At 40.0% G+C, this 24146-nt stretch overlaps 1 protein-coding gene and 1 long non-coding RNA gene across 2 annotated transcripts in view; one reads left to right on the top strand and one right to left on the bottom strand.

Moving 5' to 3' along the window:
- Positions 1–396: 396 nt before the first annotated feature.
- Positions 397–4762, bottom strand: LOC105986979. The gene is made up of 3 exons (XR_001175141.1): positions 4649–4762; positions 984–1075; positions 397–621 (listed from the first exon to the last, which is right to left on the bottom strand). It is a non-coding gene; the product is annotated as an uncharacterized LOC105986979 (long non-coding RNA).
- A 5531-nt stretch (positions 4763–10293) lies between these two features.
- Positions 10294–24146, top strand: part of Stk26 (serine/threonine protein kinase 26) — a 50691-nt gene continuing 36838 nt past the window's right edge. The window contains exons 1-2 of the mRNA XM_013018174.1: positions 10294–10410; positions 10521–10668. Coding sequence (XP_012873628.1) covers positions 10627–10668 — 42 coding nt within the window. The 5' untranslated portion in view covers positions 10294–10410; positions 10521–10626. The remainder of the gene's footprint in view (positions 10411–10520; positions 10669–24146) is intronic.

The following is a 24146-nucleotide window of genomic DNA, read 5'->3' as shown; positions in this document are numbered from 1 at the left end:
CTATATTTCATCTAGCAACCTGATCTTGGAGTTGAGTTTGCTTGTGCTTTAGTTTCTTCATCCATAAAATGACAATGATATGATAATAGTACCTAGCTCTTGGAGTTGTGGTGAGCATGCAATGGGAATGGATATAAACTGAAAAAACGTGACACAGAGGAAGCACAATAAAAATAAGAGGTGTCATACCAAAATCCTTCATTTACAGTAACCCAGGTTTGACTTGAGCTTCTCTGTTTTTCTTTTTCTTTTTCTTTTTGGTTGGTTGTGGGGCTTGAACTCTGGGCCTGGGCGCTGTCCCTCAGCTCTTCAGCTCAAGGCGAGCGCTCTATCACTTGAGCTACAGTGCCACTTCTAGTTTTCTGGTGATTTATTGGTGATTTACCACTGAGCCACCTTCCCAGCCCGGGCTTCTGCTTTTAAATACACAAATGAAAGAATTACTTTAAATTTGACTTACTATGTGCAGATCCAAACTAAAGGAGGGCGAATGAAACTTTCTGTTAGGCATTCTCACTTCGAATCCTGCATTTTACAATGCAGACACAGTTGTTCTTTTCCTGCTGTTGTTCATACAAATGACCTTTCCATACAGAAATAACCTTTTTATGCTTTTAGAGTCTGGAGAAATAAAAAAAATGTATTGGTTTAAAAAGTACATTTCATGAACTAGGTCTATCCTTCACAATTTAGGAAACATCTATTCATTTCTCTATATTTGCATAGCAGGAATCCGTATATTGTCAGATACATAAGAAACATGAAAATTTAAGAGCTGAAATATTTCAGTTTTTTGTAACACCTGAGAAAAACCCAAACACATAATAAAAATGCAGTATACAAAACATTTAAAATATAACCTATTTGTATCTGCTTTCATGATTTCACATTGTAAATGCCTCTCCTTATTTTCACAATTTACGTGGAAAGCATGATTTATCTATGTTAATTTCAAGTTGGCATTTCGCCATTGGAATGCTTACCTTAACAGATGGTAAACTATGGGGATATATAAAGATTTACAAAAGGTCAATACCACAGGAAGAGTGAAAGAACCAGAACTGTATGGATCATTCTGAAAAAAAAAAGGAGAAATATTAACTAAAGTCATGGTGCACTCTCATAGCAAGGAAATATCATGATTCCGCCAGTAATCTGTGCTTTAGATCGCAATAAATTGTTCCTGTTTTTCTTTCCATTGTAGAAGACACTAACTTGGCTTCATGAAACCAGGCATGCATGTCATCTCCCACCTCATTTTCTTTTGAGTGTAGGAGGAGAAATATAATACAAACTGTTCTGGTGTACAATAATCTATTTTACAGTTGCACACAAGAAAACCATCTCAAAAAACTGGCAACAAAGTATTCAGATCACCACATCATTTCTATTCTATACTCTGTTCCTTTGTTTACTGTTACTATCATGCATTCAAAGAGCAATTCATGCATGTAAGTATACAGAAGAAATAGTAATATAATCTCGTGGACATGAGATTAACAATTACTATTTTGAAGAAGACAGTTTACATTCTGCAGATAGCTATGAGGCCAACAGATACAGGCAGCATTTGACTGGCCCAAATCAAGGCTAATTATTCAAGGAGTGGCTTTCTAAATGGGACGTGACCTTGCTTTCTATTTTTTTAAATGTCCTTTATTGACACTTTGCCATGAAGTTACAAAGGACTTATCTTGGCAATTGTCAAATCTATATTTGTAATAGGACCTTTTGCTATTTTCAGCTGCGTTCTGGACCTGTCCACTTAGCTATCATACAGGACCTTAAACTCTTGTTAGTCAGAATGAATGCCTTATCTTCCTTATCTTTCCCCCACTCCAGTCTTTCTAGAGGTCCAGGCTCATTTGCAGGCATCACTTGCCTGGTTTCCTAAGCTAGAAGTCTCTAGCACTTAAACTTCACCCTCTGGTCCTGTCTACATCCAATCAACTCATTGCTGTTGATTCCACCTTCAAATTGTTTCTGCAATCTATCCCCTCCTCTCTACCTTTTACCTCTTTATTGTCACAGCTATGAATTTAGTTAAATTCTCTCTCTCTCTCTCTCTCTCTCTCTGTGTGTGTGTGTGTCTGGGTATGTGTATGTGTGTTGGTCCTAGAGCTTGAACTGGGCCTGGGCACTGTCCTTGATCTTCTCTTTCTAGAGGCTAGCACTCTACCACTTGAGCCACATCACCACTTCCATCTTTTTCTGGGTAGTTTATTGAAGATAAGTCTCCCAGGCTTTCTTGCCGAGGCTGGCTTTGCATTCTGATGGTCACATCTCAGCCTCTTGAGTAGCTAGGATTACAGATGTGAGCCATCAACACCTGGCTTTCTCTTCTGTACTTTTATGATGATTGTGCTGACAGACTCTTAATAGGGTCCTTTGTTTCTAGTCTCTCCCATATCCTATTTAGTCTTTATGGGTCAAACAGAGTTTTCTTTCAAAAACAAAGAAAGAACAACAGATATCTGGCTAAGATTTCTCTGTTTCCTAAAACCCTTCAAGATTTAGGATCCTATGGGATCAATTCTGAATTTGTCAGAATGGCATACAAGACTCAGAGTGTGTCCTTTACTTACCTGCTAGCCTCATTGCAGGATTTCTAATGGACTGTGTTGTGCCTATTCAAACATAAACTTAAGGAAACCTTAGCATTTCTCTAAGCTAGTTTTTCTTAACGAAGAGTACACATTATCATTGTTGATGTTTATTATTAAGAAAGATTTTTTTGTGTTGGTACTAAGGTTTTAACTCAGGGCCTAGGGGCTGTTTTTTAGCCTTTTGCACTCTACTACTTGAGTCATAGCTCCACTTCTGGTTGTTTTTGTTTGTTTGTTTGCTGGTTAGTTAGAGATAAGAGCCACACGTCCTTTCCTGCCTAAGCTTGCTTCAAACTGTTATCCTCAGATCTCAGCCTCCTAGCAGCTAGGATTAAAGGTTTGAGCTACTTTTTTGGGGGGGGTCCGGTCGTGGGGTCTGAACTCTGGGCCTGGGTGCTGTCCATCAGCAATTCAGCTCAAGGCTAGCACACTCTACCACTTAAGCCACAGCACCACTTCTGGATTTTTTTCTTTTTGCTTATGTGGTGCTGAGGAATTGAACCCAGGGCCTCAGGCATGCAAGGCAAGCGCTCTACCACTGAGCCACCTTCCCAGCCCCGAGCTACTTTTTTAAAGAACTTAAAAATTAAATATAAGTGCCCTTTCCACATTTGAAAACTACACAGTTGGGATGTGAATAGATAGCAAAACTGGTTATTTGAACTGGGTCATGGGTGACAACCATTCCACATGCTTGGTTGTAGGTATTTGTTCAAGCCATTCTTTTGGAATGGCTTTTCTTCTTTCCCCTCTTCCCTCAATTTTCTACCTATCTCCTACTCACCTTTCAAAGCTTAGGCCAATACCACCCCTTCTATAAAGCCTTCCAGGACCTACACAATTAAAATGAATTGCTCTCTGGTGTTTGCTGTGGGAATGTTTTTAACAGTCTGCTACCATAATCTCTTATTATCCTGAATGTTCCTTACTGTTCAGGGTGTTATCCTATGAAAAACAAACTCCTTGCATTTCTTTGCATTCCCAGCACTGAGCCCACTGCCTAGCCTTGTGAGATAGAAAGGGCTGGCAGAGATAGGAAAAGTAAAAAGGAAAGATAATGTAGTTTAAAGAGATACAGTATAGAGAAGACAATCTGTCTTGTGTGTCTCAGCAAAAATTCTGCTACACTGTACATTTGAATTATCATGGGGGAGTTCGTCAAATAACACACTGAATGCTAACTAATCTTAAAATACAATACAGCCCAAGAAAAGGGAGTAGGATGGGAGCTTTGCCTATATTCTGTCCCCCAGAAATTTCTGGTAGTCCCTGATAACAGTTCTGTAAGCAGTGCTTGACATTCCTGTACTGTCTTCACATTCTCTAGGGCACAGCAGTAACAAGTATGGGAGCTTTCCCACAGGGTGACAGGACTCAGCGAAGCCCGTTGATGGGTGGTCATTTTACACAACTGCCTTTCTTAGAGGTCCTGGCACCAACTTCCTTTTCCTCCGTGTGAGTTGATGGCATAGTCACTTCCTATTTGGTCTCAACTGCCAGTTGTTTTTCCTCTTTTAAACTGCCACCTTTAACTAGAACTGTGCTCTCAAGAAGTCTGTGAATTAAAGAACAAGTGGTCAATTGAAGCCATTTAAAAAAGTCAAGTCAGTGGGGGGGGCGGGGGGAAGAATATCACCTAGATGGAGTGTAAAGCATCGTTTCATGGTAACCCAAGAAAAGGCTCTCCTGTGATTCAAAACTACACCCTGGGGAAGTCAGAAAGGTTACCTGACCTCATCACAAAGAACTAAGTCAGTCTCTCAAAGCTCTCCAGAGAAACACCCTTCAAGCTGCTGCCCAGAAGAAAGTTTCTTCACTTACCCATGTGGCAAGACAAAACTGTCATTATGGGATGACTGATGGAGTGCTTTTTTTTCCACAGCAAGGAAGGTGAGAACAGGAGCCCAGTGTAGGCTCTGAGGGCCTTCACCTTCAGAGCTCAGTAACTGAAGGTCAGCAGGGTGATTGTAACAGCATCGAGGCAGGCAAGCATCCCTGGAACCAGAAAAGGGGCTGGGACCACGCTAGCTTTTCTCACCTACCTCTACATTTGTGCACGAATGCCCAGGTCACAAGTGTGCCTCTCCACTGTGGAACCAATTGATGTCAGCAAGAAATTAGGAGGTTCAGTCTTTCAGTGCCTAAATGCAGTCATTGCAAAGCAAGTACGTGTATATGTAAAGGCTTGCTATAAGCAGGAAACTGCTTAAGCAGCATCTGCTTCCACCCACCTCCTCTGGTGCTCTATTCCCCTCAGTAGTGTCAGGAAGTAAAGCTCGTGAGAAAGTTCAGTTGTGCAGTTGTAGATGTTATAGTTTCTGTTATAAATGACAGTGCGGTAGAGTAGCCTGCAAACCCCAAAAGGTACAAAATTATTCCAGAGAATTCAGCAATTATACAAATTTAATGTTCCCCAACTAAGAACTGATTCAATAGGCTTTTTTGCTGGAGATGCTTTTCTGGGACCATAGCAAGGATACAACATCTGCAAGAGCTATTATTTTACAGTTTCCAATTTGATACCCACAGAGAGTAGAGATTGGAGGTATCACATATGCTTTTATTTAAAAAAAAAATCCTCGAATGTTGTACTTCCGTGTATCAGCACAAAATCAGAATCAAGATATTCCTGTTAGTGGATAGTATAACTCTAGAATTACCCAGATAATTTCCCTTCATTTCAAATATTCGAATAATAAAATGAAATTCACATCATTGTCTGAATTTGCCATTATATTTTAAACATTATCTGTTTTGCAATATCACCATTAAGCTTAAAATGTGGAAGCCCAAAATGTGAACCCTTACCTTTACATTCTCTAAAGCAGAGCAAGAGGTCACATTTATCTTGATGAGTTAACATATTTGAAGGCTCTTAGGTAATGCCTGGTACATTAGCACATACTCAGAGACTATTTGTTTAAGCCAATCAATTTCTTCCTTAAAGTTATTTTCTGTTCAATATTACTTTGAAGTAAAACATTCAAATGTCTTGTGTATGAGGAGGAGTGGGGGTGGATAACAAAAGCCTAGCATTTCTTGTCATTAAATTCATTTGTTGGGGACACGTGGCTTATGATTTATGCAAAAGTAGCAAAAAATATTGCTTCATTTTCAGTAATACTTGATAGGGCTCAGTGTCTTGTAGGTCTTTTTTTTTTCACCATAGATACTAAATTGAGTTGAAAATCCTTAAAGAAATTATTCCCAACTCTGTTTCTGGTTTAGTAGACTGACTCTAATACAAAGAATGTAGAGCATAGTGGTCAAATACAAGCACCATGTTATAATACCTTATGAAGCTACCAGAAAGCATATGATATATGGTCTTTCCTTGGATTAGGTAATGCTTTGTTGTCTGGATTGTCCTGTGCAGTATGATCGGCATTCCTGGATTCGTATCATCAGATACTAGTAGCATCCCCTCCTCATTTGTAATACCCAAGAATGTTCTCCAGAAGGCAAAATTGCTTCTGATTGAGAACTGTGGCCTAAATATATTATCTCACCATTGTCCCTAGTGTGTGCTCGTGCACATGTGTGTGTGGCTGCATGTGTGTGTGTGTTTGTGTTTCCTGGTACTAGAGTTTGAAATCAAGGCCCGTGCACTGTTTCTCAGCTCTTTTTTTTTTTTTTTGCTCAGGGCTAGCACTCTACCACTGGATCCACATCTCCACTTCCAGCTTTTTGGTGATAAATTGGAGATAAGAGTCTGATGGTCTTCTTTGCTTGGGCTCACTTTGAACCTTGATACTTAGATCTCAGCCTCCTGAGTAGTGAGGATTATAGGCCTGAGCCACTGTGCCCAATTTATCATTCTCCCTATTATAGTTTGGCCATTTCCTTCTACCTACACTTTTGCTGTAAACTTATCCATTTATTAAATCTTTATAAACATGGATAAAGTTAAATATTTAATATTGCAGGCATGATAAATATCAGGAAATTTAAAACATAGATGGTAAAATTAAGTTGATAAATTGTTGGGGTACTAAGAATTCACTGATTTTGCTTAAACTGTGCATAATCTTTATTTATGTAGTTATTAAGTATTCATAGCCAATGAGCTCATATGAATCGAGCAAGTACCAAATTATATCCAAGATGCTATGTTATACCTTATGAGGCTCGCAGAAAGAATATAATATATGGTCTTTCCTCAAGGAACTTTTTACATAAAGATGTGGAAATGTATTTGAATGTATAGGTTGAGCATACCTAATATGAAAATGAAACATCCAAAGCATCTGAAATGTAATATTTTCTTAGCTCCAATATGATGCTTAAAACATTTTGGATTTTGGATTATTTTAGGAGTTTGGATTATTTTATATCTGTTATTTCATAACAGAGATGCTCAATAAGTAACCTATGCAGCAAGCCTCAAATCTGGAACATTCTGAAATATGAAACGTTTCTGGTCTCAAATATTTCAGCTAGGACATATTCAACTTATGTTATTAGATTCTGAGTTAGCATTTCAAAATATTCAAGTGTCATGCGTGGAATCAGAGGATACTTGCTTTTTTAAAATCATTTTATATACATTAAGAATCTGAGCTAGTGGGCTGGGAAGGTGGCTCAGTGGTAGAGTGCTTGCCTTGCATGCATGAGGCCCTGGGTTCGATTCCTCAGCACCACATAAGCAGAAAAAAAGCCGGAAGTGGTGCTGTGGCTCAAGTGGTAGAGTGCTAGCCTTGAGCTGAAGAGCTGAGGGACAGTGCCCAGGTGCAGAGTTCAGGCCCATGACCGGACCACCCCCCCAAAAATCAACAACAACAACAACAACAACAAAAGAATCTGAGCTGTACGGAAGTCTAAAGGGCAGAGAGAAGAGTTCCTTCTGCTCTTGAAATTTTAATTGTGTTCAAATGCTGACAGCCTCACAAGATTTTTCACCTACAGCACAACATATATACACATATAATGATAAACCATAAGAAAACCCACAAAGAAACCCATGTAAAAATCCAAATGGTTTCTATCAATAAACAGATGGTTGTTAGTATCAGTACACTCAAATAAGGTAAGAAATTTGACTAGGCAGTGTCTTTTGGGAAAATCACATGACTGGCTCTTAAATAGTTGTAAAATTAAAATTTTCTAGAAAGAATCTAGGAGACAAAAATAAATAAGAGTATAACAGCTGGGGCTGGGAATGTGGCTCAGTGGTAGAGCGCTTGCCTTGCATGCATGAGGCCCTGGGTTCGATTCCTCAGCACCACATAAGCAAAAAGAAAAAAGCCAGAAGTGGTGCTGTGGCTCAAGTGGTAGAGCGCTAGCCTTGAGCTGAAGAGCTGAGGGACAGCGCCCAGGCCCAGAGTTCAGGCCCCACAACTGGACCAAAAAAAAAAAAAAGAGTATAACAGCTGGTAAAGTGACCAGTTTCAAAGGTCAGTAAGATCATTGCCTAGCAGTTCAGCCTGGCATCAATAAAGCAGAGTAGTTAGTGTATACCTAGTAAACCTTAGTGAATAATTCAAAGGCTGTACATTCATTCATTCATTCAATAAATATTTATTAAGGCCTACTATATGCCATGGTGCCTAGGCTCTGGAGATACAACAATGAACAAGATATTTGCCTTAGCCAGGCGGATGGTTTACACCTGTGATCCTAGGTACTCAGGATGTTGAGAACTATAAGGCTGGCAGTTGGAGGCTAGTCTAGACAGAAAAAAAATCCCTGAGACTCTTATGTCCAATTGACAAGCTAAGAGCTAAAAGTGCTGTTGCTGAAGTGGTAGAGTACCAGTCTTCAGCAAAAAAAAGTCAAACAAAAGTTTAAGGTCCATGAGTTCAAGTCCCAGTACTAGAACAAAAGAAAAAAGAGAAGAAAACCTTGGTCTCAGAGAGATGGTATTCTACTTGAATAGTTTTCCAACATCCTGTCTGAAGGACATAATTATCTTGGACAAATCACATACAATGCATAAGAAAAAAGCAGTACAATGCCTCTATCTATTAGCCATAGAAGGAGCACAAAGGCAGGCTTAGAATGGCTAGTAAGACTCAGTAAGACTCACTTGAGGTAGGTATTAAATGCTGGAATTGGATTTAGATCCCTGCTAACTCATTGTAGGCCTCAAGGATGGTCAGTATATGGACCACCTGGGAGCTTGTCAGTAGTGCAGACTGTTGGCTCCCTTCAGACTTAGGAGATCAAAATCTCCACATTGTAAGACACCCTTGGAGATTTGTGTGGACATTGAAGTTTAGATGGCACTGAAGATTGTGTGTTGGGCTGGGGAGAGAGAAATAGAGACCATATTAGGGATTCCCACCAGGTAAGGGCAGAGTAAGGAAACTATTATATATCCTTTATAATCTTTAATATCAGACAGAGACTACTAGAAGTAGTAAGCTGATCACCAGATGAACGGATCTGGTTGGAATTTGTCACTCTACCGTTTAATTGTGTCAGATTTGAGTTAAATTATATACTTGGCTGAGCATTTTTTTTCTTTTCTTCATTTGTTAAATGGGGGCAGGCAGTCCAACCCCAGAAGGCGTTTGTCAAGCTCGATCTAATAAGATAACGCATAGAAAGTACTTGGCGGCCCCTGGCCCAAAGACAATGACATCCATTAATAATATTATTGATAATAATCAGATGCTATTCTTGGAGAAACATAAAAAAGCAGTCACATTTATATAGAGTCTTCTCGAGCCACACTGAGCATATTGGGTGCACAGACCTCTAACAAACTGCAAGGTAGGGAACTTCATTCTCATTTTAATGAAGCACTTATAGTTTATTTTTTTCCAAAATGTAATTAACCTCTTTGGTGTTCCCTCAAGGTGCTTTCCTAATGAGATTGTTCTAAGTGCTATTATAATTGTTACTGTTGTTATTAGGGGACTCTCAAAAGAGTTTGTTTCCAGGAGTGGAACTTGAAATTGTGTGGGAGGCGGTGCCTGCTCTATTCAATAAGACCTACTGCTAATGATCCAATCTCATTTCCCTCGCCTCTATTACCCTCATTAAGTTTCTGCCGACATACCATCTGTTTTCCAATTTCCCTGTGCTTTACACGTGCAGAACGTTGGAAAGAAGCCCCGAACCAGGACATTCTCTCCCTGAGGGTCCAAGAGGTAGAGGTAGCCTTAGGTTGAAGTTGCCTGAAGCATGTCTGGGCGCGACGAAGCCCCAAAGCAGGAGAGCTGGCTATGAATCTACCCAGTGGTACGGCGTGTGGTTGGGGAGCCCGGAGAACGGGAAGGAGCTGGGATCCAACAACTTGGCGGCTCTCTGTGGCCCCACCCTCAGCCAGGTGGGGGAGCCAAGCAAAACTTCCAACACTCCCCCAGTTTCAAGTTAGGACGTCTGGGAGGTTGCACGCGCTCCAGACTCGCATGCCTGCCTGCAACGTGGCCGCTTGTGGGACGCCCTCCTAATCCCAGGCTTTCTCCAATTCTTTTCTTTCTGTTTCCAGGCCCGGCCGTTTTCCCAGTGTCTCAAACTCGGGGGGCTACTCCCCACGTGCCAGGAGAGTGTCCCAGTTGTCGGGCTCCAGAAACCCTAGCCAAAGCTCTTCGCTGCCTGGAGCCTACGCTCTTCAGACACTGCCCGGCAGCTGGGCGGGGGCAGGGCCAACGGCAAGACCGCCCCCAACCGCCTCCCAGGCAGGGCGAGCTGGCGGGTTGCTGGGGTGCCTCCACCTCCTCTTCCTAAAGCGGCGGGGCGCAGAAGAGCGGCATCACTCGAGCTCAGGTTCCAGCCGCCACCGCGCACTGAGCCCTACATTCAGGAAGAGGAGCAGCAGCGGCATCGGAAGTCACCGCGGCGGGCAGGTGACAGAAAGGTAAACTGAGTCCCACGGAGCCGCACTGAGCCACGATCCACTCACCTTCCCAGCCCGAGGCGGCAAGCCATCAATCAGCTCAGTAACCCCACTTCTCCGTGCTCTTTCAGGCCCCGATCGAAAAGCCTGGGAGGGCCGCCGACCTACCCCCGGAGGAGGAGCCAGTCTGAGCTCAAGGCGCCAGTGCAGGATCAGTGCCAGGGAGCCGTCGCCTCCATGGCCCACTCACCAGTGGCTGTTCAAGTGCCCGGGATGCAGGTGAGGAAGCCCAGGCCACCCCTGCCGCCCACGTGACTGCTTGGGAACTCGATCGCGCCCTGAGCTAAACAACTGGGGACCACTGGCGGGCAGCCCCAAAGATCCCCTGAAGGCAGGGCAGTACCTCTGGCCAGGTGACCCTGGAGTTGAGCTAGAAGTGTTTCCTGCCATGTAGGCTTAGATGGTGCTTTGCACGAGGAAGAAACGGAGAGGCTGGGGCGTACAACTGGATGGGGTTTATGACTCGAGGGTGGGGGGGGGCAGGAGTATAAAAATAGGCCAGAACTACAGACACCTGCACTTCGTGAGCCTAGTTAAGGTTGAAGATTGGGGGGGGGGGAGGCGGGGGAGAGAGACAACCTCGAATAGACTGAGATGTCTTAGAATTTGTGGGGGTAATGTGCAACTAGTACCCCCCAACAAGTTGGGGCGGAGCAACACAAGGGGTGGTGGTGGTGACAGTCACATTGAATTGGGTTCTTCCTGTGCGCGTTGAGAGAGCGAAGAGCGAGATGACTTCTTTTCCCCTTCGGTGTTGCTGCTTCGGAGAGGAGTTACATCTCTCTCCCCGACCTGGCCCAGCTCCTTAGTAGCGTGAGAAATGGAGGGTCGTGTTCTCACTGGCCGAGGAAATGACCTCCCATCCCCCTCTCCCTGCCTTTCCTATAATATGATTGCTACCTGTAGTGGAACGAAGGTGTTTTTTTGTTGTGTTGTGTTTTGTTTTTGGTCCAGTTCAAGAGACTACTGTACACGACCCAACTTCTTAATCTACTCAACTCTGCCATCGTATTTTTATTTTTATTAAAAGAAAAAGGGATGTTGAGAGACATTGCGTTGTTTTTCATACCAGTATAACTTTGCAAAGCATGGATTTTTTCCCCCTTCAGCCTAAACAACTCATTTACAAAGAGGTTAGAGATTAAAACCACGAATGCCTCAGTCCCCCATAACCTAAAAATGTGACAACAAACTTTTTCCAAGTTAAAAAAATTATATACATGGAGAGTACCATTGTTACTTCAACCAGTAATAGAACTTGAATTTCTAGTAGAAAAGCAAAAGCACCGTGCCTTAGAGCCAGAATTTATTTATTGATGCACAGCCTTCATCTTTTTTCCTTAAAAGTCGGTCTCATTTTATGTATTTTAAGCACAAAAGCGATTTTTTAAAAATCCTTTCTTTCCCAACGGGCTATTTGTATAGGATACATATCTAGCCTTCGACTCCTGGAATGTTTTTAGCTCCAGGCCTTTAAATTGTATTTACCGCAAGCCTGCTTCTAGTCCCAGGAAGTTTGTGTATATTTCACAAAAAAATTAGAGGAGCTGGAAGAAATGGAAATGTGAAATCGGAAATAGTAGGGCTTTTTGTTAAAGGTTAATCCATTCAAGTTTTGCCAAGAGCCTTGATCATTCTTCTCAACCTTTTTCCCTGCTCTGCTCCCTGGCTCCCTTTCCCCCATCCACCCTGCCTCACACCCCATTCATTCAGTTCTGCCTATGATTTTATCCAGAGAATTAGGACTTTACAATACTAACTACACTTTTGCTTCCTCTGATCTGCAAAAAAGTGCATGAGGCTGCACCACTGTGCTTTCCATTAAGTGGCAAAGAGATCGCACCACATAGAAAGTTTGCCGCTGAAGGGAATGTCTCCATGTGTCTCCAGTTCTATTGTGTGCGCGCGCCTGGGTCTGCCTGTGTGCCTGCATGCACACATCAGGGGTGCCTCCCTGTTCATCAAGTTTGTGATTCTGGGGAACACTGCGTGCTGAGGAGAAAATGGTTTCTGGTCTTTATTTCATTTGTCTTGACTTTATTTGATTTATGTGGTCTCTGGTCTTTATTTGATTTGTCTTGACTTTATTTGATTTATATGGTTTGGGAACTGCTTGCTATTCAGTATTTCTTACTGCTCCCTGCATTGTTTAATTATCTGATTTGGCTATCGCTTGAATTTTTAAATCTTAATGAAGGTGGGTTAGAATTTTAAAATTAGAAATTTTGCCTGGCACTTAATACTCTGAAAAGTCTGATTACTGTGTCTAACCTAATTTGCATAGGACCAGCATCTCAGTGAAAAATGGAAAGGACAGTATTTGTCATTTTCTCCAGCTTTTTTTCCCCCCACAAGGTGGCATTTGGCCTTGTTTTTGTTAGGCAAGCACTCTAACCACGCGAACCACACCATACCTCTTCATCTTAATGAAATACTAAATTCTTATTCACACTTTTTCCCCCTCTAGACATGTTTCTTAAGTACTTGTTTGTGATACAGTTTTCTCCATAGCTGAATTTGTACAATACCTTAAAAACAAACTTCACAGCATGCCATGTGACCCTTGAACCTCATCTATTTTGCTATTCTTTTGGGGAAATTATTGCAGATGAGATGAAGAAACATATCACTCAACCATAACAGTTATCCCAGTTTCATTAAATTTAGGAGCAAACAACTTTTAGGCCTTAGAGAGTAGCAAGAAAACATAAATTAGCCATGTGTTCTTGGCATAAATGTTTCGTATTTCCAAAAATCAGGGTGAAGTGACTGACTGACCTATAGCTTTTCAACTGTTTATTTTAGAGAATTATGAAGATTGCTAGAGGAAAAAGGGTTTTTACAGAAATTAAAAACAAAATGACTTTATCCACAACGTTTTTCTCCTTGTGAGGAGAGATGCTAAGTAGAAGCCTGAAGCAGAAGCTGGGCTACCTGTTCTATCACTTAAGACTTCAGCATTCCTGACCTTCAAACAAAGAAATTTCTGTTGCCACTGGTTTAAAATAGAAAAGAAACTTGGAGTGAAGAAAGAAAATCCAGGATTAGGTCCAACTCAAACTCTTCCTTATGAATTACTTACTCAAACGCATTTTGTTGATATTTCTTAATATTGTGGTAATGAACATTTTTGCCCTATTACACCACATGTTGAAGGTATGAATTTTTGTACTTAATTTGTGCTTAGTTTTGTAATGTTGAACTAAAAGGAAATTTCCATCCCAGAAGCTGAACTCATGAACAACATTTAAAGAACAGTTTTAAAAATATAATAAACCAACAACCCTTTTTCTTTTCACATAAATATTTACTTTTTTAGTGGTTTAAAACCTATTTTTGTCTTTGAGACTTTCAGTTAAAAACATACTGAAAAGTTTAAGATATTTATATTAGTGTTTGTGAGAAACATATTCTCAATTAAGTTTTAAATCTGTTATAACATAAAGGTGGAGCACTAAATGTTCTTATGTTTGTGTTTTCATTTTGTGTGCTGGTCCTGCGGTTTATACCTAGAGCCTGGGCTCTGTCCCTGGGCTTATTTTTGCTCAAGGCTAGTGCTCTACCACTTGAGCCACAGTGCCACATCTGGCTCGTTTGGGTAGTTTAGCAGAGATAAGAGTCTCACAGACTTTCCTGCTTTGGCTGATTTTGAACTGTAATCCTTAGATGTCACCCTCCTGAGGAGCTAGGATTACAGGTGTGAGCCACCAGCACCAGACTCACATTTGTTGCATTTTATTCTGTGACTCTCTTTTAAACATTAAGAATTTTTAAATTTCCTACTAAAGAATTTTTAAATTCATTTTCATCTACTTTTAAATATAGAATCAACACTTTATTGGAGATGTTTAATTAAGTGGTAGAAAACATTGCCTAACATTGGCAAACCTAGCACTGAGTTCTTGGATAAATACAAAAGTACATTTATATGATCTACCTTTAGAAGGGTATCTTTTTTTTTTTTGTCATGGGGTTTGAACTCTGGGTCTGGGCGCTGCCCCTCAGCTCTTCAGCTCAAGGCTAGCACTCTACCACTTGAGCCACAGCGCCATTTACGGTTTTCCTGTGGTTGATTGGAAACATGAGTCTTAAGGAGTTTCCTGCCCGGGCTGGCTTTGAACTGCAATCCTCAGATCTCAGCCTCCTGAGTAGCTAGGATTACAGGTGTGAACCACCGGTGCCCAGCCAAAGGTTTTGTGTGTGTGTGTGTGTGTGTTTTTAAATATTCTTGGATTTAAAAAGGAACATGAAATATCAAATGATAAAAAAGAACTATGAAATGATTACAAATCTGTGAACTTAGTATAATAGAAGTATCTGACCTGAAGAAGTAAAAGTTTCCAAAAGATGTTCGCCCCAAAGTATTGTTAGGTTCTATTTGGTGGAGGGCAAATTCCTTGAGCAAAGGTATAGGTAGATAGATAGGCAGATGGCAATCTGGTAGATAGATGGGAGGCCTCCATGTTGCTGTAGGAGGATCATGGTTTAAGGCTGGCATGGGCAGACAAGAGAGACCCTACTTGAAAAATAACTTCAGTCAAATAGGCTGGGGGCATGGCTTATGTGGTAGAGCACCTGCATAGGAAGCATAAGGCTCTGAATTCAAATTTGAATACTGCCAAAAAAGAAAACAAGATGTATAAGGAGAATGAGAAAATGTGCCAAGAGGAATTAACTTGTGCGAATTCTTTTCGTTAGTTTTTTTGTTTTTTTCTTTAAACAATACATTTATTTTGTATTGTTATTATAAAGTTGATATACAGAGGAGTTACAGTTATATAAGTCAGATGAAGGGTACATTTCTTTTTGGACAATATTACCCCTTCCCTTGCTCTCTCAGGAAAATTTGTCTTTTCTTTTTTGTTAGTCATGGGGCTTGAACTCAGGGCCTGGGCTCTGTCCCTGAGCTCTTTTGCTCAAGACTAGTGCTCTACCACTTTGAGCCATATCACCACTTGTAGTTTTCTGGTGGTTAATTGGAGAGAAAAGTTTTATAGACTTTTCTGCCTTGGCTGACTTTGGACTGTGATCATCAGATCTCAGCCTCCTCAGTAGCTAGGATTACAGGTGTGAGCCACCAGTGCCTGTCTGGGAAAGTTCTTCATTTAACTATCATCAAGAAACCTAAATTGGGAGGATTATGTGTGGTACCAGAATGTACTATAGATTTCCATACTTGTACTAGTTTATACTCTAACAGTATATGAGCATTTCCATTTCTCTCCCTGACCCCACCTCCTCACTAACATTTATTGTTCTTTGTTTTGTTTTCTTGAAGATTGTCATTCTCATTTTAGTGTAGTTTTGCATTTCCTTCTTGTTTTAAGAATATTGAGCATATCTTTATGCACTTATTGACCATTCACATTTCTTCTGTGCACTGTTAGCTAGATCTTTATTCTAGATATTAAACTTGAGAATTGAAGGACTTTACATACATATGTGGATGTTGAGTGCATATAAGAAACCCACCAAATGCTTTTTGAAAAGAAGGGAGAACAATGGGAATATTGGTGGTATGTGTGAATTTGTTTAAAATGCACCAATGTGCATGTATGCAATGTCCCAGTAAAATTCCCTCATGATAACAAATATGTTCAAAAATTAAAAAAATCATCAGCAATGTTTTTATTATCTCCTTTACTCCTTCCTCTAATCACATTTTCAATTGAGGTAGAAAAAGCTGAATAGCATTGCCTTGGTCAACGTAACCATTGTCCCCATTGTGGAGAGGGTAGTGCTGAGGTTTGAAGCCATAGGCTGGCACTGTGGGGGAGGGCATGTAGGATTACACATGATAGGACATGATTAGTGTAGGGGGGGTGCGCTAGAAATAGCACTTGAGCCCAAAGGTCCATCGTGTACCTCCCTTACCTGAGTCACAGAAATAAAAGAATTCAATTTAGCTGCCTCTTAGGAATCATTGAACATTGCAATGTTCTATTTTTTTATTCTGCCTTTCTTTGAGTCAGAGACCTTTCAGGGATCATCTATAAAATTGGGAATAATAGAAGCTACATTTCCTTTTCCTCAATGAGAGGTTATTATGATGAATTAACTATCATCTGGGCGATGTATTTTGAGCTCCTAGTAGGAAACAATGTCAGGCTAATCACACAAAAACAGTCACTATCTCATCTATCTCCTGCTCCATAACCCATATTGTTTCTGTTGAAACCCAGTTCTGTGCCCAATCACATCTAAAGCCCTCTGCTCAGCTTTCCATAGTTTCTGTTATTTGGCATTTCGCTTATAGATCTAAGCTTGGTTCTCACTACCTTCCCACTAGAAAATCATTTTTCTCTACCATGTTGGTTACAATTCAGTAATGATTGATTGGCCAAATCCTACATGACTTGTAAGGTTGCCATCTCATTTCCCAACAACTTCCTATGAACGTTCCAGGCTATAGAAACCTCTTCCATGTTCAAGTGCTTATATCTATCATTATCAGCAGATGGTCATTGATTTTTATACCAAACTTAGACCTTCTCTAAATATGTATGATATGCATGTCTCGAAAACTAGGTTGTAAATTTTTTGAAGGCAGAAGCCACATATTTTACTCTTCTTTCTATCATTATATGTATGTTGTATATGGACAATTAAATCACAGATTGGCCAATAATGTACTATAGGCTAGATTTCCTAACTTTTTTCATCTTTCACTATTTAAATATGTTGTGTAGTAATGCTATCAATCTGTGGCACATGAAGACTAGTTTATATGTGTGCCATACAGACTTTCCATAGTTATAAAAGTGATTTTAATGCATTTTACTTAAAATATCTAGCACATTAAGCTTGTGAATTAATCAGCTGTTCACATACTGAGGTTCTTATTGCTTTCCTAGTAACCAGGGCTGATTTTTGACAAATTTGTGTCCTTAGGAGAAATACCATCCTCTCCCTTCACATCTTCTTTTCTCTTTTTATTTAAGTATAGTTTTCACTGAATCTTCAAGGGTCTCTCCTTGCTGATTAAGATCAACTTGCCATTTGTCCCTTCCCTCTGTCCTCTCCTTTCCTCCTAACCAATTTTTTCAAATTTCTTTCTTAGTTCCAGCTATCACATTTGAATCGTACAATTTCATTCATATATGGAAATCTAATGGTAGAATTTCAGCTCTCTTGACATCATGTTTTGACTAAGTTGTGTACTCTGAAAGAGTTCTAGTTTAACTGGTTTTGTTTGTTTCTAAAAAATAGAGTTGGGAGGACAAAAATTATCACTATTATTAGGTGTTATGCAACAAAGTCCTTTTCATTTCTTGTAACTAAGACTCAAAAGACTTTCCATCTCCCAAACATATGAAACAATGTGTTTGGAGGAATGGCATGAAGTACCTCACATTTATTTATTCATTTAGTTTTGCAGTACTGAGGTCAGAACCCAAGCTCTGATGCATGCAAGCTAGCATTATACCACTAAGCTACATCTCCAACCTCTCATTTTAAAGCAGAAGTCAACAAAATGCGTATAATAGAAAAATTGACCCCATCTTAGGTACATTTCTCACTTGGTCATCTACCATTTTGACTAAGATAGTAGTAAGCACCACATTTTTGATTAAATGTTTATGTGAATGAAATATTTTGTGCTGGTACTAGACCTTGAACTCAGAACCTCACATTTTCCCATAGTTTTTTTTTTGCTCAAAGCTGATGCTCTACTACTTGAGCCATACCTCCACTTTTGGCTTTTTGCTGCCTAAGAATCTCAGGAATTTATTTTTCTGTCTGGGTTGGCTTTGACCTGTGATCCTCTGAGTAGCTAGGATTACAGATGTGAACTACTGGTGCTCAGCCATATCAAATATTTTGTTAGGTATTAACTAATTCTTCTTAGCCCTCCTATAGGATAGGAAGAGTGATTATAGAAGAAAATAGCTTCAAAATTGAATTAGTCCTTGATTGTTCCTCTCTAAACATTATTACTCAGGTAAATCACCTGATGTACACACTAAAAACCCCAGAAAAACCTATGTATAGAGCATATCCTGCCACAATCCTCTGTTTCTTTCTAGTCCTCCCCCATCCCTTATCAATATTATCTATACTTGGGATAGAGCTACAAGCTGCTGCCCAGAACTCTTCCTCAGCTTTTTCTGGTCTTCTTCCACCATTCCTCTGACAGCAGCCTGCTGACCTTTTATTTCATTTATCATTAGATCATGGGCCTGAGTGATTCATATCCCCAAATATCAGATTAGCCATTAGTATAGCATAGTTTTGGCTAGTATGGCAAAATTAGAACAAAACTGTGGCCCATAATTACTGAGCCTTAGAGTAAACAAAAGTGTAGACTGCTTAAGTGAAAGAATGTGTGTGTGTGTGTGTGTGTGTGTGTGTGTGTGTGTGTGTGTGTTTGTATAGTGCTGGGGATGGAACACAGGATCTAGTACATGAGCTCTATGGCTAGCCCTTAATTATTTTTTATTATGTATTTATTTTCTTAATTATTATTTTATGTGTTCACTTTCCTCTTGTTTTGGTCAAGTAACATGAAAAATATGTTGCTGAGAAATCTTAACACATTTGTCATTTTGCATTTTTCTCATGCAAAAAAAGGTTTACAGAATTTTCAACCTTTCAACAAAGACTGTGTGTTGGTGGTATTTTCCCCCTCTCTCCCATTCACCTATTTAACAACAACAAAAACAAATTTTGGAATAAAAAATCTATGAAGCCCTATGAATTTAAAATTCAAAAGGCTGGAAGAAGTTGGGTTCAAATCAGCCATCAGTGATTGTTTTTCAATTTATTACAGAACAATAGGGTGTCTAGCCAAAGAATAACAGTTGCTTAGGATTATAGAAACAGCTTCCTTAATGAAGTTTTACTAGATTTGAAATCCATATGACACTAGAAGTGTTAGGACATTTCCAAGCATAGGAGTGAATTACTCTACCAGATTTCAGTAGTGCCTGGTAACATAATCCTAGGAGTGAATTTTTTGGCAGGTGGAGGAAATACTTCAAGGACATCTCAAAGCGTCCAGATTTGTCTTTGAAAATGCATTTTTGAGTTGCTCTGTTAGTGCATTTGTAGTCCCCTCCTCCAGATTTCCATTAAGCCATTGGCTTTGGGACATATCACTTTACAGTATGTATATTAAGCTAGGCTTAACTATTTGATGCAGAATAATATAAATACTATAGTATGGGGTCATGGGGGATGTGCAACACAGACAATCAGATTGGGTGTAAGTTGTTATTAATGAAAGACAACTTGGAGTACTTGGACCAATAGAGGCTGTAAAGTTAGAATTTCTTCTCCAAACCCTGCCACATCATATTGTGGCTCCCGAGCACTGGGAAAATTTCTGGCATCCCTGCTCTCAATTTGCTTTCCACCTGCCTTAACTTTGTAAGCAGAAGCACAAAAGAATCCACTCAGTAAAGAATGCCCACCTGCTTGTAAGTATGGTGATAGAATATAGAACTTTGACCTCTTGTGGTTGAGGAGACGGTATATTCCATGTGTTTGCCAGCCTCAGAGAAAGAAGCATGCTTTAGGTGTATGTTCTTTAATACTACTGGTCCCCTTGGGAACAGCAGTTAGCAAACTCATTAACTAGGTCCTATTTGCTTATCTAGTTTTAGTCAAAAAATTCTTTGAACTAAGAGCTGAGCCTTCCTATGTACTGGTCAGTAAATGGTAAGATATTGGACTTTATCAAGTTGACACTGGTGACTTAGGCTTAATGATTCTCCCCACAATGTTTTATTAGAAATTAGTACGTGAACAATGTCAGGGTTCCATTGTGATATTTCCATACATGTATATAATATACATCGATCAGATTCTCTTGTCCTCGAAATAACTGAATATGACATGTTAGAAATTTAGCAGCTGAGTTTTGAAGGCCCATTTTTGGTTCTATTTTACTTTGTTTGTGTGCATATATGTTGCTATATAGTCCAGGCAAGCCTAGAATTTACCTCCTTCCATGGGTTCCACAGAACTGGGATTACAAGTGTGTACCTTCACACCCAGTTTGAAAGGTTTATTTTGGCTAGGACATAGGACCTGGTGCTTGTCTTTGAGATATAAACACAGTCTTTGATCTCTTTATATCTACCTGTAGGTCTGTCTAGGTCTCTATCATCTTTCTTTCCCTTTTATAATAAGCCCCGTAGATAACAAATTCTTACAAATAGAAATTTCTATGGAGTTCTATTACTGTGTTCAGTGTGATTGGGTGTTTACTATAGGATACAGCTCAGTAAATGCCCTTACTGTCAAATGTGAACATTTAGTAAGAACATGAAATCTAGCCCAGTGCTTTGGTTCATGTCTGATCACAGTTCCATGTAAGTCTGCAGAGGGAAGTCTGAGATCCTTATCCCCAATTAACCAGCAGAAAGGTGGAAGTAGATATGTGGCTCAAGTGGCAGAGTCCTAGCATTGAGCAAAAAAGCTAAGGGACTGAGCTTAGACCTTGAATTCAAGCTCCAGCACTGGCTTGCGTGCACACGCACATACACACACACACACACACACACACACACACACACACACACACACACACACACACACACACACAATAAGCATGAAATCTGCTTATACGTACAGTTGAAAAACCAACTTGGGAGTGATTAACAGGCTTTGTTAGGAGGGAGCCGGTATCAGAGGAGGGGCTTGGACTTGCAAGGGAGATGAAGGAGGATGTACATGTTCAAAGGTTTTCTTTGCATAGATGTAAACAGAACAATGAAATTTGAAGAAATTGTTTTAAGAAGGGGGCAGGATGTAAGGAAGAATAATAGAGGGGTTAAAATTGATTGTGACATGGTGTACACATGTTTGGAAATATCACAATGAAAATCCTCCCCTCTGTACAATTAATAAAAACTAAAACAAAGAGAAATGCAACTTGGCCTAAAGTGAATTAAAGTGTCAACATCTTAAATTCCAATAAATGGCAAAATTTGCCTCCAGTTAGTTTTTTTTTTTTTTGTCACTCATGGGTCTTGAACTCTGGGCCTGAGCTCTTCAGCTCAAGGCGAGTGTTCTACCACTTGAGCCACAGCACCACTCCAGTTTTCTGGTGGTTAAATGGAGATAAGAGTCTCGCGGACTTTCCTGCCCAGGTTGGCTTTGAACTGCGTCCTCAGATCTCAGCCTCCTGAGTATCTAGGACTACAGGCATGAGCCACCCGTGCCTGGCTTCCCTGTTAGCATTCTTAAGAGTTTTTCTAAATTTGATACATCTCAGCACTTTTTCTTATTCACAATCCCTTCCCCTCCCCCTCTTCCTGCCCTCCCCCTACTATTCCTCCTCCCCTAAAATCAAACAAACTGAATTTCATATCTCTGGGCTATTATATGAGAAATACTCATTCACAATCATGATATTCTGAAGCCAACTTATGATTACATATGTAAATTCCTGCAAGAGAGAGGAAGTTAATTCTGAATCATTAAGGAAATAAACTACTTCCTAAGTGCCCTCTTTGCTCCCTAAAACATTCCCTACACCTTGCAGATTAATATATTAACATTTACCAACAGGTACCTGTAGGAAAACTCAGAGTTCAGTTCAAACAAAGGATTAGGACTGAAAATAAGAGAAGCAAATATTGAAGGAGTTTGCTAACATCAAACAATGTGAACAAACTCGATTGCTCACCTCATTTACTGGCCTAGTATTCAGATCACTATTCAAAGGCTAAAAGAACACAGAGACAACAGAAAAAGATCTATTGTTCACAAAGACTTGTTATCAATGAGAATATTCAAGAGCATGCGTAGAAATGTTCTCAATCTTTTTTAAAGTTTTAAGTTGTTTTTGTTTTATTTTGTATGCTGGTCCTGGGGTTGAACTCAGGGCCTAGGTTCTGTCTCTCAGTTTTTTCACTCACGGGTGGCATTCTGCTTCTTGAGCTACAACTCCACTTCTGGCTTTTTGCTGGTTCATTGGAGATTAGTCTCAGAGATTTTCCTGTATGAGCTGGGTTTGAATTTAGATTCAGATTTTAACATCCTGCTAGCAAGAATTTCAGCGTGAGGGTTTGGGAAGGTGGCTCAGTGGTAGAGCGCTTGCCTTGCATGCCTGAGGCCCTGGGTTCGATTCCTCAGCACCACATAAGCAAAAAGAAAAAACCCGAAAGTGGCGCTGTGGCTCAGGTGGTAGAGTGCTAGTCTTGAGCTGAAGAGCTGAGGGACAGTGCCTAGGCCCAGAGTTCAGGCCCCACGACCGGACCAGGTCCTCTTGAATCACAATCATCAAATCCTTCCAAGTAGCTAGGATTATAAGCATGAGCCATCACCACTTGATCTTTTCTTTTTCTCTTTTTCTTACCAATATTTAATCCTAAACTCAGGGTTTAGGCTCTATCCCTGAGCTTTTATGCTCTAGGCTACTTCTCTACCACTTGAGCTTTTATGCTTAAGGCTAGCACTCTACCATTTGAGCCATAGCTGCACTTCTGGCTTATTGCTAGTTATTTGGAGAAAAGAGTCTCAGGGACTTTCATGCATAGACTGGCCTTGAATCACAATCCTCAGATTTTAGCCTCCTCAGTAGCTAGGATTACAGGTGTAATCCACCACCTGACACTTTTTTTTGTGCCAGTCCTGGGGCTTGAACTCAGAGCCTGGGCTCCATCCCTGAGCTTTTTTTGCTCAAGGCTAACCCTCTACCACTTGAGCTACAGCTCCACTCTGGGCTTTTTTGGTGCTTAACTAACGATAAGAGTCTCACTGACTTTCTTGCCCTACCTAGCTTCTAACCCTTAAATCTCAGCCTTCTGAGTAGGTTGGATTATGGGTGTGAGCCATGAGCAAATGGCATGGTACTCTATTTTTTTTAAGCTAAGATATATTTGTAATACGAGGGGGTTTATATTGATATTTCCATACTATGCACACCAGGTATTTTTAGTAAACTCACTTCAACTATATTCTTACTACTCTCCTCCCTCTTCCCTCACTTTAGTGGGTTTCATTATGTTTTGTTTTTTGAGAATGGGACCATGTTAATCTAGCCTGGCCTCAAAGTCATCATGTTCTTGCTTTCAATTCTTGAGTTCTGGAATTACAGGCATTCACCACCACACTCAGCTTTTACTTTTATTTTTTATTTTTATTTTTGAAGGGGGAATGTTACTGGGGATTGAACCTAGAGCCTTGTGCATGCTTGACCACTAAGCTACATACCCAGCCTTTTTCTCTTAAAATGTTTTAAGCTATGTATTTATCACGAGGAAAAATCCTTAGATTCACTAGGGTAATTGATTCCTCTTCAGAGCATAAAATTTGTTTGGATGTGAAAAGTTAAGTGTGCTCACCTTACACTTCAGCTTTCTTTGGTGTTTTCTGAGATATTTAGTCTTGTCACCCATTTTTCATCTTTGTGAAAACAGAAGTTTCTATTGATGAAAATGATAAATGACTGGAGGGACAGATGGATGTATGCATAATATACACACACACACAATGTGTTGCACATGAAGTACATTTTCTACTTGTAAACACATTTAATCTATTCCAAAAAAGAAAGCTAAGGCTCAACCTTTGCTTGATGAGTCTTTATTTAACTGTACCAATTACAGATATAACATTTTTACAAATATGAAAATATATTTTCAAAAATTGGTGAAAGATGGCTCAAAATGTAGAAAGATATGATTTTATACAGAAAATCTGCATAAAAGAAAATTTGTGTAAAAATTATATTTTCAGTAAAAAAT

The sequence above is a fragment of the Dipodomys ordii genome, unplaced genomic scaffold (assembly GCF_000151885.1).
Source record: "Dipodomys ordii isolate 6190 unplaced genomic scaffold, Dord_2.0 Scaffold38, whole genome shotgun sequence".
NCBI lineage: Eukaryota > Metazoa > Chordata > Mammalia > Rodentia > Heteromyidae > Dipodomys > Dipodomys ordii.
This window is presented reverse-complemented; position numbering and strand designations above follow the sequence as displayed.